General features: G+C 38.3%; 1 protein-coding gene across 4 annotated transcripts in view; it reads right to left on the reverse strand.

Annotated features, from left to right (window-relative positions):
- Window positions 1-18,360, reverse strand: part of LOC129718521 (uncharacterized) — a 740,981-nt gene that overhangs the window by 645,719 nt on the left and 76,902 nt on the right. For all 4 annotated transcript variants that reach the window (XM_055669374.1, XM_055669371.1, XM_055669370.1 and 1 more), the window contains exon 2: window positions 17,469-18,321. In XM_055669374.1, coding sequence (XP_055525349.1) covers window positions 17,469-17,587 — 119 coding nt within the window. In that variant the 5' untranslated portion in view covers window positions 17,588-18,321. The remainder of the gene's footprint in view (window positions 1-17,468; window positions 18,322-18,360) is intronic.

The raw sequence follows: 18,360 nt of genomic DNA on the forward strand, positions 1-18,360 counted from the left end.
CAAAAAACAGTCATCGGAATCTGAAATACCGACCATTGATGGACGTATCTCATTCAAAACGATCGTTGAATGGATATTTACCACTTTTGGTCTATCTGATTCCCTCAAGAGTATGATTTCGGCTTGGCTTCCAACAATTTGCATGTTGGGTAAGCAACTAAGCACCAAATGGCCCCTCCTCGCGTTCGTATCCTTCGATGTCTAAATCAGACAGCCGAAGTGACGAATCGACAACAAGGATCATACAATGGAACTGTAGAAGCTTAATCCCCAAATTAGATAAATTTAAACTCCTGCTTCACGATAGCAAATGCGATATTTTCGCGCTATCTGAAACATGGCTGTCAACTGATACGACACTAGCCGTTCAAGACTTCAATATCATCCGTTTAGACCGAGGAAACTTTTATGGCGGAGTGCTCCTTGGTATCAAAAAATGCTACCCATTCTTCCGAATTCCTCTCCCAGCAATTGATGCAATAGAAATTGTTGCTTGCCATATAACAATTGCTAGGGAGGGCCTCACTGTCGCATCAGTCTACATTCTGCCTAGAGCGGTTATTAACCGGTTGCAGCTGTCACAAATAACGGAACTGCTTCCGACTCCACGCCTCATCCTGGGAGATTTCAATTCTCACGGTACGGCGTGGGGCGCACCCAGGGATGATAGCCGCGCTGTTCTTATTGAAAGCTTTCTCGATGACTTCGATCTGACCTTATTGAACATACCTGGGTCAGCTACGAGAATTGCAAGGCCTCCAGCACGAGAGAGCACATTAGACTTGTCGATGTGTTCCTCCTCAATGGCTTTGGACTGCAAATGGGAGATTATTCAAAATCCCCACGGTAGTGACCATTTGCCAATCAGTATTTCGATTATGAGCAGGCTCCATTCTGCAACCACAGTCGAAGTAGAGTATGATCTTACCCGGAATATTGATTGGGAAAAATTCTCGAACACAATATCCCAGGGTCTCGGAACAACGGATGAGCTTTCTCCATCCGACGAATACAACTTCCTTGCAACATTAGTGCTAGATAGCGCGTTGCAATCTCAAAAGAGACCTGCCCCTGAGAACAAGTTGAAAATTCGTCCCAACAAGTAATGGTGGGACAAAGAATGCACCCAGAGGAAAAAAGCTCTAAAAGCATCATACATAGCATTCAGGGATAGTGGTTCAATTGAGCTTTATGATCAGTTTAGGGAGCTGGAAATAAAACAGTCTAAGCTACACAAACTGAAAAAAAGATCATACTGGCAAAATTTCATAAGCACGTTACCCAGAGATGCTTCTATGAGCTATCTTTGGAATACGGCTCGAAAAATGCGCAATAGGTCCGACAGTAATGAGGCTAATGAATACTCTGAACGTTGGATCTATGATTTCGCGAAAAAGGTATGCCCAGACGCTGTCCCATCACAGCAAAAATTCAGCGATACAACGGCTATTGAAGAACCAGAATTTACCATGTTGGAGTTTTCAATTGCCCTCGCGTCTTGCAAGAACAAGGCTCCAGGACCGGACAGGATCAAATTTAATTTGATGAAAAACCTGCCGGACTCGGCCAAGCTACGATTTCTTAAACTGTTTAATAAGCTTATCAGGAACAATATGATTCCGGAAGCTTGGAGACAGGTTAAGATTATCGCAATCAAAAAGCCAGACGAACCTGCCGCAGATCATCGCTCGTACAGGCCGATTGCGATGCTCTCATGCATACGCAAATTGCTTGAAAAAATGACCCTGCGTAGACTTGACAACTGGGCAGAAACAACTAACCAACTATCAGAGACCCAGTTCGGCTTTCGTAGGGGCAAGGGCCCTAACGATTGCCTGGCATTGCTAGCCAAAGAAGCGGAAATGGCTCTTGGCAGCAAACAACAAATGACCTCGGTTTTCCTGGATATCACAGGCGCATTTGATTCAGTTTCAATCGAAATTCTTTCCGAGAAACTGCATCAAAGAGGATTCTCCCCTATATTAACAAACTTTTTGATCAACCTGATGTCTGAAAAGCATTTATTTTTCAACCACGGTTCTTCAACAATAAAACGAACAAGCTACATGGGTCTCCCCCAAGGCTCTTGTCTGAGTCCGCTGTTGTACAACTTCTACATCAGTGACATCGACACATGCTTGACGGACGGCTGCACAATGCGCCAGTTAGCTGACGACTGCGTTGTATCAGTCACGGCGACTCTAGCTGTAGACATGAAAAACAGCCTGCAAAATACGTTAGATAATCTGACCGGTTGGGCCAGTTGTCTTGGAATCGAGTTCTCGCTTGAAAAAAACGGAGATGGTAGTCTTTTCAAAAAAGCGACCTCCACCTCGCTTCGAGCTAGTTCTGTCCGGAAGACCCATCACTCAGTCACCTAGCTTCAAGTATCTAGGAGTATGGTATGACTTTAAGTGCACATGGGAAAAACATGTCAATTACCTGAAGCAAAGATGCCAACCGAGAATTAATTTTCTTCGGATGGTAACAGGAACCACATGAGGAGCTCATCCAGAGGATTTGATACGACTCTACCAAACCACGATTCTGCCCGTAATAGAATACGGCAGCATATGCTTCAGAGGTGTCGCAGCCTCACACATGCTGAAGCTAGAGAGGATACAATACCGTTGTTTGCGTATCGCTCTAGGCTACATGCAATCGACACATACCATGTCTCTAGAGGTCATTTCGGGAGTACTACCACTCAAAGAGAGGCTATATGAGTTGGCTCTTCGTTTCCTCATCAGATCGGAGATAGCAAACCCAATGATAATCGAGAACTATGCGGAATGTTTGGAAGTTGTTCAAAAACCGTATATGTCAGTATACCAGCAGTTTTTGACTATGGAGATAAACCCTTCGGTTGTTGCTCCATACCGTGAGATTTCACCATCGCTCAACATATCTTCTGTTGTATTTGATTTTACGATGAAACAAGAAATCCAGGGAATCCCCGAACACATCAAACCAACAGTTGTGCCATCAATATTTTCGGCAAAATTCGGCCACCTCCCAGAACAGAATTCCTTTTTCACGGATGGATCTGTAATGGATGGACATGCCGAATATGGCGTTTTTAACACAGATCATCGCATATCCTGCAAACTGTCACAGCCTTGCTTCATATACGTAGCTGAATTAGCTGTCATACACAATTCACTGCGAATTATGGAGCTCAAGACACCAGACAATTATTTCATCTTCTCGGACAGCCTCAGTTCTATCGAAGCTATCCGATCGATCAAACCGGTCAAGCACCCGTCCTATTTCCTTCCGGAAATTAGACGGATATTAGAAGTGCTGGTTGATCGGTCTTTCATGATCTGCTTTGTGTGGGTTCCCTCTCATTGCTCAATCCCAGGCAATGAAGAAGCTGATTTATTAGCGAAAAGGGGTGCCATAGAAGGAGATAAATTTGATAGACCGATTACCTATACCGAGTATTTTCACCTGCCTCGACAACTGGCCCTGGCAAACTGGCAGGAAAAATGGGATAAAGACGATCTTGGGCGATGGATGCATTCGATTTCGCCCAAAGTGTCTACAAAAGCTTGGTTCAAAGGCTTAGATTTAACTCGAGATTTCATTCGAGTTTTTTCGCGCCTAATGTCCAATCACCATGTTGCAAACGCACACCTTTATCAAATAAACTTGATCGATAGTAATCTGTGCGAATGTGGAGGGTACGAAGATATTGATCATATAGTCTCCGTATGCCCTAAGTACCACAGAGCAAGGACCAAGCTTATTGATTCTCTCCGGAAACAGAATGTGACAATGCAAGTACGGGATGCGCTTGCTAGCCGCAACCCCGCGCTTATAATACCTATTTATGACTTTTTAAGAGATATCAAGTATCGAATTTGATTATCTCCTTGCTTTTTCTTCTTATTTTTACAACACAACCTCCTTCAAAAAGTTTCACACTAATTCTGTTCTTTTTCTTCTTTCTTTTATTGATCTTTTCAGAGACACATGAATCATCGCTCCTTTCTAAGACACATGATCCATCGAACATAGATATAAGTTTTGATTTCTAAGAGATAAGAAACCATCACACCTCAACGAATAGTATTAAGAATTGATATTTACCCATACAGAGAAGAATAATGTTATTGTTAGCCGTAGGTTTAAATGACATGTATTTCAAAATTGTATTTATGAAAGAGAAAAGATGAGAGGGTTTTTATGCCTGTTTGAGGAGGAGCAGTCGGGATACAGACTCTACTCAAGCTGGCTTTTCCCTACTCCAAAAGATATTCGGCCCCGTTATGCTTTGCGGTTGGGCCTAAATAAATATTAGAGTTAAAAAAAAGAGAAAACGAGTCAGTTAAAAAAACGCTTTGTACCAAACAGACGTTATTGAGTTTTGATCCGCTAAACAGAATCCATTGCCTATTTTCTGAGTTATTGAACTTACAGTAGTGATTTATTATACATGAAAAAAATGGATGGTGTGAAACCACATCAATGTTGCACGAAATTGAAAAAAATATATATGTATCGTTATGAAATTCACAACCGATATTTGAATTTTCATTCAATATTACTTGCCAGTCACTTTGATAATTGCTAACGCTCAACAATTTCGTTTTGATTTTCATTTTACTTTCATATGTGGATTCAGGAACCAACATTTGACGTTACGGTTTTTTACTTGCCAGGGATTTCAGATTGTGCAAATGTTTAAAACATGTTTAAAAACGATTCTTTGCGAGGAATGTTTTGATTGGTTACGACTGCGTATTGTTAAAAAGTGAAATCTTATAGATAATAGATAATAGTTTATAAATTTGTTTCATTTCCAAGCCAGCGCAACAAAAACTTTCGTTTCATAAACGAGCACTAGTGTTGAAAGCATTTTTTCAGTTTCAACCACACTCACACTGCATAAAATCCATCGAAGGTTACTAGCGATTCATGTCTGAACATTGGGCTGGGATTTTTTGACGAAAAGCAGAAAAAAAATTCAAACTTTGATTCAAGATGAAGAAATTGAGCACTTTCCATTTTCCTTTTGTCGTGAGGATGTGTAATTAATGTTATCAGCCGAAGCTGTTTGATACCGGCATCAGGAATCCTAGGTAGCGTAAGTAGGTACGTTACTCGAGATGCCTCCCGCCAAAAAACTGGATGTGATTGATTGATGATAGCTGTGATGTGATGTGATTGATCGGGTAATACACTAAAAATTAATCCCCAAATTGGGAAAGACATTTTTACCACTTTATAGTCTCTAATTTGATTGTTGTTGAAAATTTCTACTATAAGTGAGTTGATAGAAAGTTTGGCGAAGTAGTGTTTCTGATTTAAAATAAAATATTGCTTTGCGAAAACCAGCATGTATAGGATGAAAACTCTCTAAACAGTCTCATCTACTAGTTTTTAGGTCCAGTTTGTATTTGCCATCATTCGACTATTTGAATTTGGACCGGTCGGCAAAACTAATAAAAGTTACTCACAATTGAGTTATATGCAAAGTCATTTACTTTCGACTGGTCCCTTACCGAAATGTTCCTTTTGCTCTTGCTGGCTTACAGGTTGTTGAAACTGACGACAGAAACTTTGCTTCCGTCGATATGGTGAATAAATGGAGAGGCAACCAGAATGGGCTAAAAGTTGTGTGCATTTCATAGTTGAGTAACTTGTCCTGGATTTTCTAAGCCAACAACGCTCGGTGAATTCTGTGTCAATTGCAGATGATGGTACGGATTTTACGAGTGGCCCCACACAGCATAATCAACATAATCAACACTAATCCTTCCCTTTCTTATTTGGCGTTGGTGACTTTGACAAGAATATAATAAGAAGTGAGAGCTTTCTTAAAACTTCAATTTCGAGTTTTATAGAAACGCCTTCTCTACCAATCTTATTTATTCTACTCTGCTGCTTGAAACCGATGTTAGAAAAACAAATAAGGTGAAATTTGTCTGAGACACGACTACGTGTTTATCATGGGGGCACACTCCATTCATTGAAAACCATAGCTACTCAAACAATATCTGAATTCAATTAGAAGTTTTATAAACCCTGCAATGACAAATTGCAAAAATAGCTAATTACTTTACATTAATCTATAACAGTGACGCTGAATTATAAATAACATCATCTGTTCAGTTTTCATTCAATAAGCATTCTTTCCACAACCATTTTTCATAGCCAATAAGAACTGTGCTGTGCAGAACAAGTCGTTGCCTGCGGTAGAAGCTGCGTACAATCGATTGCAGGAAGGAAATTCATTCCCCACAGTTCCAATGGAAAACAGTTTTACAAGTTGGAACTTCTTAAACGATAAGGCTGAGAATTTTTTTATTTTTCCGTCACTTCGGTAGGGCAACTGCAGATGGTAGCTGAGCAATTTTTTTTCATTGAAGCTGATGTTTTAAGTTTTTTGATATTGGCTATGCGAAGCACCGGTAGGTGCCTCAATGGGTTAAAGAAAGTCGGTTTCAGTTAAGAATAACTGTGTGAAAACTCCATGTTTCTGATTGTATCTGTACTGTCTTTCGCAGGGGAAAATATATGTGACATATATTACTGCCGCTCATAGCAAGTCCGTCCCATTTGCGTTTTGGTGCTGACGAGAAAACAGCAATTAAAATTCGTAACGCTTTGGGGGAAATTTTGCACTTGAATGCTTTTTCAATCAAGACCATCAACAGAATTTAGTACTGCAATGACAATATAACACTTTTGCATCTTAAAACTTGTATAAACACCGAAACTTGATTCAAATTGTTGAAAATCATAAGCTGGGACTCACATGCATCAGTTTTATCAAATAAAAAAAATAAGCTGTAAAAACCTTACTTTTTCGACTGAAAATGATCATATTCAAACTTATTTTATTCGATTTTAAGAAATAACTTATCTCCAATTTTTTTTATGATAAAGTACAAAAGTTGCTCTTTCAAATGAAACCAGAAGATATTTTTTTCATCTTCCCCATTCAGAGATATCAACAGTTGAAAAGGGCGTATTTTAAAAATTAAAAGCTTAATAGCTTTTCACCCATAAAAGATATCGTTAAAGTATAGCCACCAAAAGTTGCGTCTTTTAAAGTTCTAAAAGTCGTCTGAACATAATTTTACTGAGAAAATTGAATTAAACAAAGTAGAGCGAAAAAACCGTTTTTGAAGAGCCACCCTAGGCAAAATTGCTCTAATTCAGTCAATTTAAGAGCTACAAGAAAGTAGTCTTCAACAAAGCTGCTTAAAATCAAGTGATCTACAACTTTACTGAAAATAAAATTTTATTTTTCCACAAATAAAAATTTTAGTTGGTTTATTTCGTTGGTTCTAGGACCACCCTAATTTTCACCTCAGTTCAAATGTAGACCAAATTATAATAAGCAACTTCGCCATTTAAAGTATGGCTCTAAAATCACAAAAATGTATCGAAAACTCCATTTCCGCCTAAATTGTCGTTCTGTACTAGTGTGCGTTGTACCTACATACTATTAGCTAGAGCCACACGATGTAGAACGCGTAAAATTCAATCAAACCTCCTATCGAATATCACTTGGTACATCCAATTCTAAACCTGAAGACCATAAACTGTGGTAAATATCACACTTTTCATAATCATTATTGGCTGTGGGGTTAAATTGCGTATTTTTTTTCAATGGGACCGACTTGCGATCACTTTCGCTATGGGACAAACCGACTTGCTATTTTTTTCCTCAGAACGAAGTATTCAAAAATATCTGTTTTATCGAAAGTAGATATAAAAAGGAATTGATTCCATAAATAAACTCAAAATTGATAAAAAAGCAATTGGGACGGACTTGCCATGAGCGGCAGATTACCAATTAGGTTAAATCCCGTATAGCTTCCGGTGCTCCAGGGAAAGATAAAAATCTCGACATGTGTATATTAATAATATTCATAACACGAAGCCGTTAGTATCTACCGAAATAATCGTTTGGCGGCTGTTGGACTTCCGAGATTAATATTTCACACGGAGCGTTTTCGGATTGTGTTATCGACTAGAGTTATTGCGATAAATCGGATTTGACTATGAGAAGAAAAAACGATAAAAATCCTGGATACGAAAATGCAGGTTAAGTCGATCGGATTATCATACGATATTTCGTTATTATATTGGAAATGTCAATGAAAAAAAAATAGGAAGAATTGTTAGTTCTTCACAACTTGTTCATGGAGAGTGCTTCTATATAACCGCAACAGTTTTGAGCTTCAATGCTTTAAATAAACCATATGCTAAAATGCTTTTAAGAAAATCGATGCAGCAGCAGAAACGATTCCCGTTTTCATGGAAAAACATCGTGAAATTTATCCCATTTGGTAGAGTCATGAAATCACGATGGAAACAGTAAACACTATAAACCATAAACAAGCGTTTTCATGAATGTTAGTCGAGGCTGCTACAAGCGTTACATACCTCTGTCAAATTGTGTGCTCGTAACGCCAGCGTATCCTGTGATGGAAATGTTTGATTTTATACGAGACGCATGAAGCACTTATACTAGAAAGTAAGGGCTTAAGTTTGATTTTTTTAAGAATTCGTTGTGCTTTTAATTCAAGAGAAAAACCAGTCAAATTTTCGGACTTCTTTGAAAAAATATTCCTGTGAATAAATCAAATTACTTAATCAATCTTCTTTTCCATTTTTTTTCTCTACTTGGGTTTAGTTTATTGCCTCATTGTTTAGCTTGTTCGGTGTTAACCTTTTTTCCAAATTCTGCAGGTGATTTACTCTCGTCTTGAACCTCTTCAATTCTTCCTTCGAAGATTTTGCCTGATATTTGTTTTATTCTACTATTACTCTTATGCAACACGGGTGTATCCTGGCATTATTTTAACAAATCCAATTGAACGTTATTTAACCTTACTTAACACAAAGCTACAATGGATATATTAAAATTTACGGCAATTATGTTAACGCAATATAATAAAATGAAAGGAACAACTTTCAATTAACCACAATCTTTTTCTTGATGACGAGCAGTCACCCGCTAACGCTTTGCTACTGATGGTGTTGCTTTTCCCTTGAAGATGCTTTTATCTTCAAGACGCGTCGACCGAGAGGTCGTAAAAATAATTATGTTATTGTTGCCTCACCCATCTAAAATCATGGACAAATTACAACTTTCAGGAGTTTAATTCATGAAATTTGCCGATCATCAATTTCTTAATCTTGTTTTAAATAAAAATCTAGACTAATTGTGAATAAAATTCTAGGTTTGATGAATTGAAATCTCGATTCATCGATAAAGCATGATTTTATGAGTCTTGACAGCAGCAGTAGAACGATAACGCACAGATAGCGTTACGAAAAATATGATAATATGAATGTTATAGACCCATTTACGTACGAATGTGTTAGTGCAACTCGTTGAGGAAAATATTTACAAATCGCTGTTTTGTTTGCAATAATATATTTTTAGCAGCTGGACATATATTCAGTTGGACTCTTATTATATGTTTTAAACTTGTTTCTGAATACATTTTTTATTCGTGATCTGGAATCGGAAGAAGCTGCTGAACATAATCGACCAAAAATGGTAAAAAATGATAAAAAGTCGAAGCAACGAGATGCGATGATTTGCAGTTTGGATGAAACCAAAGCAACTTTATACGGCTGTACACGTTTACTAGTGTGCGTAGGTGAAAAGTCACTTATCTCTTTAGACCATCTCACTGCAATGAGCATAAAAGAGAGGTGAGGAGGAGAGTGCATTTTTCTTGTATTAGTATTCAAATGTAAACAACTAGACGAACTCAATGGTAAACCCAAACAGCTACTTCACTATTTGACATCATCTCTTGGCAAAGGGGGGCGAGTAGAGGAGCGCGTGCAAGTGTTAGTGAGTTTTCTCCTCACCTTTCTTTTATTCTCATTGATCTCACTGATTCTCTTTAACCTTACTTTTCTGACAGTTAGTGGTAACTTTGTTTACGTTTTGGACTATGTGATTTTTCTGGTGGAGCAATCGTGTACGTAATGGAAATGCTGCTCAACTTAGGATTGTTCTTAGTGTATTGGCACCTCATTCACAACATTTAAAGGGTTTTTTGGTTACAATTGAAAAGATCTGCTATAATTGAGAACTAAATAACACCGCCTGGAGGTAAACAAAGTTACCAGTATCTGTCAAACTCAGATACATGATAATTGCGGGTTATTCACGATCATACTGACACTACATAATTTCATTCAAGCCAGGCTTCCATCATACGTGGACTGCCTTGTTAGATCAACAACTTTTCAAAAAAAATGTTAATGCTTGTTACGTAAAAATATTCACACAAGACGATATTATATCAATTGTCAAAAGCGCATAGCATAAAAGCAATCGCTTGTACCTAGCTCACTAGAACATATATTTTACAAACATTTTTCCAATGTGCTCAGTTTCAGTTCCCGCTGTGGTTTTCGTTACCGGCTATTCGTTATTGACGTAAAAAACGATAATTGTATATTCGTTTTTTTGATTGGTAGTACGTGATTTATTGTTCATACTGTCCACATGAGGATTGGAACAACGTAGTTGCTTTAATATGTACATGGTGTCACCGTGAAAGTGATACACACATTCGAGTGCCTCCCGATACAAACTTTGCCCTGGGCTGTTAATCAGCTGTGTTTGTTTGGATTGCGACACATGTTTGTAGTTCACTTGTAAGAGATAAAGTTAGTGCTTCTCTTTTTTAGAGAAAAATGGCTCGAGAAGTGAACACTATGCATAAAATCATCAAAATGGACCTTGGACTTAGAGCTTTCAAGAAAGAGAAAATTTTAGAAGTGGTGATAGGAAAATTAACCTTGTTTCATCAGTACCTCTGAATGGCCTGCATCGTCTCCCGATTTGAATCCATTGTCATTATTTTGAAATGCGTTTGCGGGCCATAATCGAAAGTGAAGGCAAATGATTTAAACCGAACTATACCTACTGTTACTTTACTACTCTGCCATGTTAATAAAAAAGAATCAGAGAAGAAATATTGACCCGTTTCACTTTTACAACATAAATGAAGTGTATCACTTTCACAGTGATACCCTGTACTTATTTAATTGAACTAACCCCTCAAACTTAATAAAAATATGTAAGTTTAAAATATAACAAAAAGAGATTATTGGACACGGCACGATAAAATTTATGTTTAAGTAAGACATATACACGTAAGTTCAAAATAAAGATGCACCATTATTTGCTATTTTATATTCGTTTGTTTTGTATATTTATCCACCGCTTTCATAAATCGGTAACACATTGCACTGTAATGGAATATAAATTGCTCCCCGCTGTCGTGTGTAGGGTAATTTGTGCACGATACCTATACTAACGTTTCAATGATAGGAAACGCAACACGCGAAACGTTGAGGAAGCTTTTATGGTGAAATGATACATTAGAGAAAATGTCGCTTAGAAATAGAATTTCGGAAAAAATACTTCAAAAGTAATATTACACAATTACCACAGCAATCAATATTTCGCACACTCTAGATGTATGTGCAGTTTGGTTTGGATTGTTTTAAAAATATTTACGCTTTGAACACGTGAAAAAAGCAAATTCTCAAAAATTGTTAGTGTCTTTGCTTCTTCTCCTCGTTATGGTTTACTTACTCTTGCTTTCATGTAAAAACACAACACTCTTTGTACATCAAACCAATTCTAAAAAACCGGTGGCGCCATTTTGAATTTTTGAGAAATCGGAAATTTTTGATGTTTTTTTGACGCCATTTCGTTTTGAAGTCAAATATCAAAACTCTAACAGTTTGTTCACATATTATTTTTTTTATTTTATTTTTTACACTCTTCATATTACATTAAACATATTTCAAATAAGTTAATCTAACGTCGAGATAAACCTATTTTAGTATTGTAGGGGAATCGGGGCAAAATTAACATGTTGCTGACATTTTACGTGGATCAGACACCTACCAATCGATTCCTGAGACTTTTTCACTCAATATAAGACAGATTTCAACTACCACTTTTAGATATTAGCGCATTACCATAAATGCTCATAGGGTTATCGCCCCTATATATATCCCAGTACCTATATTCATCTCATCACGCCTTTTTGATCAATTTATCGACAAATTTCACCATATTTCCAACGCTAAACTTTCAACCACTTGACAAAATTGAGAAGCAAATAGATTTACATCAAAATTTGTAGAAATTCGACGGTAAATTGGACAAATGAGAGAAATAAGATGAATATAAGTACACCTAGCTGTTCAGAGAAATAAGGCGTCGTACACAAATTACGTAGCGCTGAAAATCTAGATTTCAGACCCCTCCCCCCTATGTTACGATAGGTAACGTTCGAAATGACTCCCCCTACTAAAATTACGTAACGCTGATCAGCCTGACCACCTCCGAAATTTTCAATTTCGAGCAAACATCACAGTTACGTAACTGTCTCTACTACCCCCCCCCCTCCTCCTACGTAACAATAAGTAACGCAAACTCAACCCTCCTCCCCCCCTTCATGCGTTACGTAATTTGTGTACGACGCCTAATGGAGCGTTTACCCTATTCGGGTTATTCGCGTTGAAAGAGATTTTGAAGGCTGTTCGCACCTATGTGAACACTCATATGTAATTGTCAAAATGTGCGTGATGACAAAAGCAAAAATATTTCCTTCCTTCTTTTTCGCATGCAAAAACCAAACAAATATCAGCAACACCGTCAACGCGAATATACTCGATATTATTTTGCTTTGTGGAATATAAAACAACCATGCCAAAACAACCATGTTCTGATAAACAATGATTCATAATTACTTATGTTGCATGTCTAAAATGCTGAGGCCTTATTTGTATTTCTGTAGAGTCATTCTGACATAACGGAAATGACCGAACTGACGAATTAGAAAGAGCGGGTGTTAAACGGTCTCCGGACGATAGGTACGCAGTAATCTAGCACCCAGGCAACAGAAGTATCAATCAATATTTAAATAAGTTTATTCTCGCCTGAAAATAATCCACCGCCACCGGAAGGAGCTGCTGGCAATTTGGCACAATATTGCTTTGGTGGTGCAGAACCTGCTAGCGAAAAATAGAACGCGCATCAACCTTGCGACTTTTGCTGGCAACTTGATGGAAATGAGATGGAAGTAGCTCTTTACTTTGTGACTTGCTGTTACTCGGAAAAAAGCATTCCCGCGAAAATGTTCCATAGTGACAGGACGGACGAAGCTGCCGTATTAGATGGTATGTTTTCAGCTAGAAGTGGAACCTAATTGATGGCGCACTCTACAGCAATTACTTCTGACCGAATAAATAGATTTCTCTGCGAATAATTTGGAATACATTTGGAATATAATAATTAAAATTTTATTTGATCGAATAATTTGCATAGTAGGAGTTACGGAAAGCATATCATCATCACGACTGGAAATTGTTGGGTAGAGCTCTGTTTGACGTACGACAAAAAGCATGTTGTTACCTTTCTCATCAATGATAGCATCGCTAATGTTAAGCTCTTGAATACGAATGATTTATTCATAATGACATTATTTTCCAATCAACGCACTTCGATGGTCGGGTTCAATGTTTCCATAATTAATTTCCATGTGGCTACACACCGTCTAGAATCGTATATTAGTTATAGGTAGATTTTACAATTTTACTTATTTAAAAAAAAAAATACAATCTCAATTGTATTCACAGGCTGATATCCCTTTTTTATTTCTTCGTACGACCTATACTCTTCAGAAACACTCTTGAAGCTCTTGGGTCAAAACCAAATGGGGTGCAAAGTGAATGTATTTCAAAACGAGAAAAACACATTAACAGAGTGATTAGGGTTGCATGTCAGTGTTATTTGTCTCTGTTGATCCTATGGTTATTTGATTACTTTCGCATTTGACAGAATTTATTTTCTGCATCAGAAAAAAGGTACAGCGAAAGGTACAAAATCCGCCACAGACATGAAAATTTGTCAAAAGTGAGAGATTTAGGATGGAGTTTTACCAAATGATAAGCTTCCACCTTGTTTTCATCCGATTGAGGGTTAAATACAACGCCAATTATAATATGGCATTATTTATTACTCCATGCATCGAAATTAATCTTAGATTACAATTATTACAGGATTCTGTTTTTTTTTTTTTTGTAACTCAAAAGCAAACAAAAGTGGTGTCGTTAGCATTTATGATATTGTTAATAATCAAAACAATAATCTGCTTTATCACCGGGTCATACTCTGCATCTTTTAATTAAATCTTTTTGATATAGATTTTCTGGCAAAATGGAAGAACAGTAATGTCATAATGTATCTAGCTTGTATCCCATAATATGAATGAAATATTTATCTTATTAGGGTGCAATTGTAAAAGCCACTGTATTTATAGATCCTCTAAATTGCTCAAAATAACCCAACGATATGGCTTCAATATGATTTTCAGAGTATTTGTTGAAAGTTTGTTATTGATACGAGATGTCATCAATTCCCTCGACGAATCAGTATCTGTCATTTTGTTGAAGTGTATATCACATTTTTCGTTTGTGCTCTACTTATAGCAACCTTTGTGCCTGGAAAACATAATGTATTGGGAGGGCTGCGGCACAATTCGCGGCAAAAAATGATTTTCATCAAATTTTCATTATTATGGCTGCGTTTGATTAGTATTTTTTGTATACTGGTACCTACGATTGCTGATGTTTATTATTTATTATTTCGCTAATAATCTACTGTTGTTGAAATTTCTGATTTTCTAATTCTTAAAGTGCCAGATTATTGAATCATTGGAAAAACTCCACAGACTAACAGACGTAACACTGGAACCTAGCTCCATCGCCGCAATAAACGATCTTTTTAAATTTTCAATCTAATAATAGTTATCGCGCGACAACACCGCCTGGGGTGCTGTCATGTAATCTCATACATGTTTTGTAGTTTCAAATTTAAAAACATGCTCGTACGCTAGCGCTGATGAGCATGAGCATGAGCATGAGCATGATTGACCGCCCGCGGTTGCTACTCCGTTATTGCCAGATCAGCTGTAATTACACAGAGAACCAAAAGATGATGCTTGGGACCAACATGCATCGTCAATGTGTAAAACCTGGTGACCTTAATCTTTATAATAGGCAATACCAGCGCCGGCCGCGTCCGAATGCAGGTCAAAGAAGGAATTGGTAAAGGAAAATGTTGACGTGATACTCGCTTATTGGAAGCCGAGAACACCTCTGCACTTCCACGAGAAATCACTGGGATGTTGGAAAAAGGGCAAGGTACACAGCAGGGTTCGTTTTGGTAAACGATGCGCTGGTTTCGAGTGTCGGGTTCTTTAGAGCAAGTATCGCGCGAACAGGTTCATTATATCCGCCCCGGTATTCATAATGCGATTCGAACCTATAAAGTTTGACAATGTAACACCGCAACAATAAATCGTACGCAAGAGTACTGGACCTTTGATCAAATTGGAACAATTTCAAATGATATGATATCTCCTCGTAAGGTGATCCTCTTTACACCAAAATCAATTGCGCGTTGTTGACCTATCGACCTCATGAAGATATCGACGCGGAGTCTCTAGGCGTTCGGTCAACCGGACATTATCTTCCTAACAGATCAATCAACGACGTTTCTCGTTCACACTTTGTCTGCTCTAAAAAAACGATAGGATCCCGCGAAAAACACACCTGAAAAACAGAATATAACAATGTTGCGCGCTTATTACGAAAACTAATCATGACTATTTTTCTTGCCAAACGTCGCGATCCTCTTCGTACTACGCACGCGATGTAGCCAATCAGCTATTTGTCAATCCCGAATACTTTCGAAGAAACGAATGCACGTCGGCCGACGCGATTCTTTGGAAGGTATACATCGCGTTTTCGTCAATCGCGATATTTATCGGGCGGACCAAATCTTCGGTTAAACAGTCACAGTGAGACATGAACAAGTATCTGGGTATACCCCTCGAAATCATTATATTCCGAAAACGTTCATATAAGTAAAATTTTTCCGAGCCGAAAACGCGGTTTACATCGAAGCACTATGCAGGACCTCTCTATTTCCTCCTACCGACGCAGACACTCGGGGACATGACATTTCACGCCGATTCTCTCTTAGTTGTCGATGCGAATGTTGCCTATTAAATAGAAAAATTGGCAAAGTTTCATGCATACAAAGCCATACAAATAATTTAAAAATGCAAATTTCCATATTGACCAATATATAGTCTTAAGTTCGTTAACAAAATGCCGACCTAGTCCTTGTTGGAACATAGTATACAAAACATAAACAGCCCAAAAGCTAGAAAAATCGAAAAAGTGAAACATAAGATTACATGTATTATCACTGCACCATACTCCCAGCTTCCACAAACCACATCATTGCTCTCAAGGTGAGAACATGTTTGGCTGATAGAACCCTACTTGAAGCCTGACCGTGCAAAACCGCGGTAGATGACGGATTCGAGGTATACTATGCGTTATGATGGCTCATTACTAAGTTGAGTTATTCATTACCTTATAATGGATTTGGTGCACTTGGAAAGATAGAAAAATGGCAAAGCTTGGTGCATCTAAAACATTAAGTGCAAACATCAGGTGTAGATGTACATAATAATCAAAAGTCTTAAAATTATTTACAAGACAAACCAATCATGATTATTTCTGGCTGACTAAACAATCATCGAAAGTCAAACTCAACAGTCACTTAAAAATCAATATCTGCTTAAAAACCTAAAAATCATGAAATGAAGCTTGAAAAAATACCTACACAACTATGTCTAAGTTTTAGTTATTTGAATCGTAAAAATATAATAACAACATAGGATTCTAGGAAACTAGCTTTTTTTATTGAATAAAAAAAAAACATGCTCGTACGCTAGCGCTGATGTCGAAATACACAACTTAGCGCGAACACGACAGCAGGTGGTGATAGTGTTACTATCGTAAAGTACTGGTATCACCCGAACGATGATTTTATTGACAATTAGTTCGAAGTGTTATATCTGTTAGTCTGTGCTAACTCCTTAAAATATTTGAAAATGTAGTTAGACATTTTTCATCTACTTACTTTTATTCAAAAGACGTATGCAATGTGCCAGGATGATAATGTATTGTCTAGCAACGATATGGATTCAAACAACATTGTTTTACTTTTATTCAAAATTTGTTCACGACATTTTCTGGTATCCGGTTAAAGATTTTAATGTTGTTCATTATAATGATTCCCCATCTTATGACACCAGCTTTAACTGAGACAGCAAGACAAATAAAAACAACAAGTTTTATACCGAGGACTACATAGAAATAAACCCGGCCGCGGAGCAAGTACATGCAGACAGTCGCAGTCATACAATCAACACAACACCGGTGGCTTCCGCCAACCGCAAGTATCTACTCCACTCGCCCGTACCCATGCCCTTGTGTCATTATCTCAAAATCAACCCTTGGGGATTGTATGGCGGCGTGCACAAGAAGACCCACTCCACCCGGTGGTACATCACCCAGCACGGCAAAGCAATACTCACAGTTTATCCTTCCGTTGTTGACGCTTCTTCTTGAAGGCCTTTTTGACTCGCAGCAACAGAAACGCCGCTCGGTCGATGCTGAGGGAGCTTTTGCGTGGCGGTGGAGGAATGTCTTCCATGGTGGGGAGTGCTGTGGTAGCGGTTACGGCGGCGGCGGCAGCGGCTACTCCAGTGGCCCCAATGTCAGCAGCGTGGGCAGTTCCTCCGCCGCCGCCAGGAATGTGGTAGGAAGAGGACGGCGTGGCACCACTGTTGCCACGCACGCAAGCACCCAGAGAATTCACCTTCCCTGCCTGGTCTGGTCACAATCACAAATCGGTCTCCGAGATAAGGGAGATAATCCGTTTGATCTTTGCGCGGTTGGACGCTTAACGGCACAAATTATCTGGATCAGTTCGTCCAATTAAAACCTGCGCAATTGTTCCATCAGAGAGCACTGCTGTAGTTTGTACATTCGATCCGATAAGCGGATTTTCTTCAATATCAACTGTGCTTTTTCGTTTCATGATGTATAGTAAACGCATCTTCATTCAATCAATAATGAAGTACCAATGCCAAGCGGGAAGCACGGCAAAAACCCACAACACTTGAAATGTATGCGCCTCTTAGTGTTGCCATAATGTTGTTCTTATTAATGCATGCCTGCAGCTGTCATTACAGCAATCGCACACTGGATTCAAACACTGATGGTTATAATTAAGATGTACTTTCGAAAACCATCGCAATAATGGCACACCAGTCGCATATTTTTCGTGGAAGATACAGTGGCAATACTGAGTTCAGGAGTGCATGGGTTCGTTCAGTCGGTCGGACGTACGCTATCACTTATTAGAAGAACTCGGTGTAAACGCGTCTGAAACGAGATAATATATATTTTATTATGCACCATTCG

This window comes from Wyeomyia smithii, chromosome 1 (assembly GCF_029784165.1).
Source record: "Wyeomyia smithii strain HCP4-BCI-WySm-NY-G18 chromosome 1, ASM2978416v1, whole genome shotgun sequence".
Classification (NCBI taxonomy): Eukaryota; Metazoa; Arthropoda; class Insecta; order Diptera; family Culicidae; genus Wyeomyia; species Wyeomyia smithii.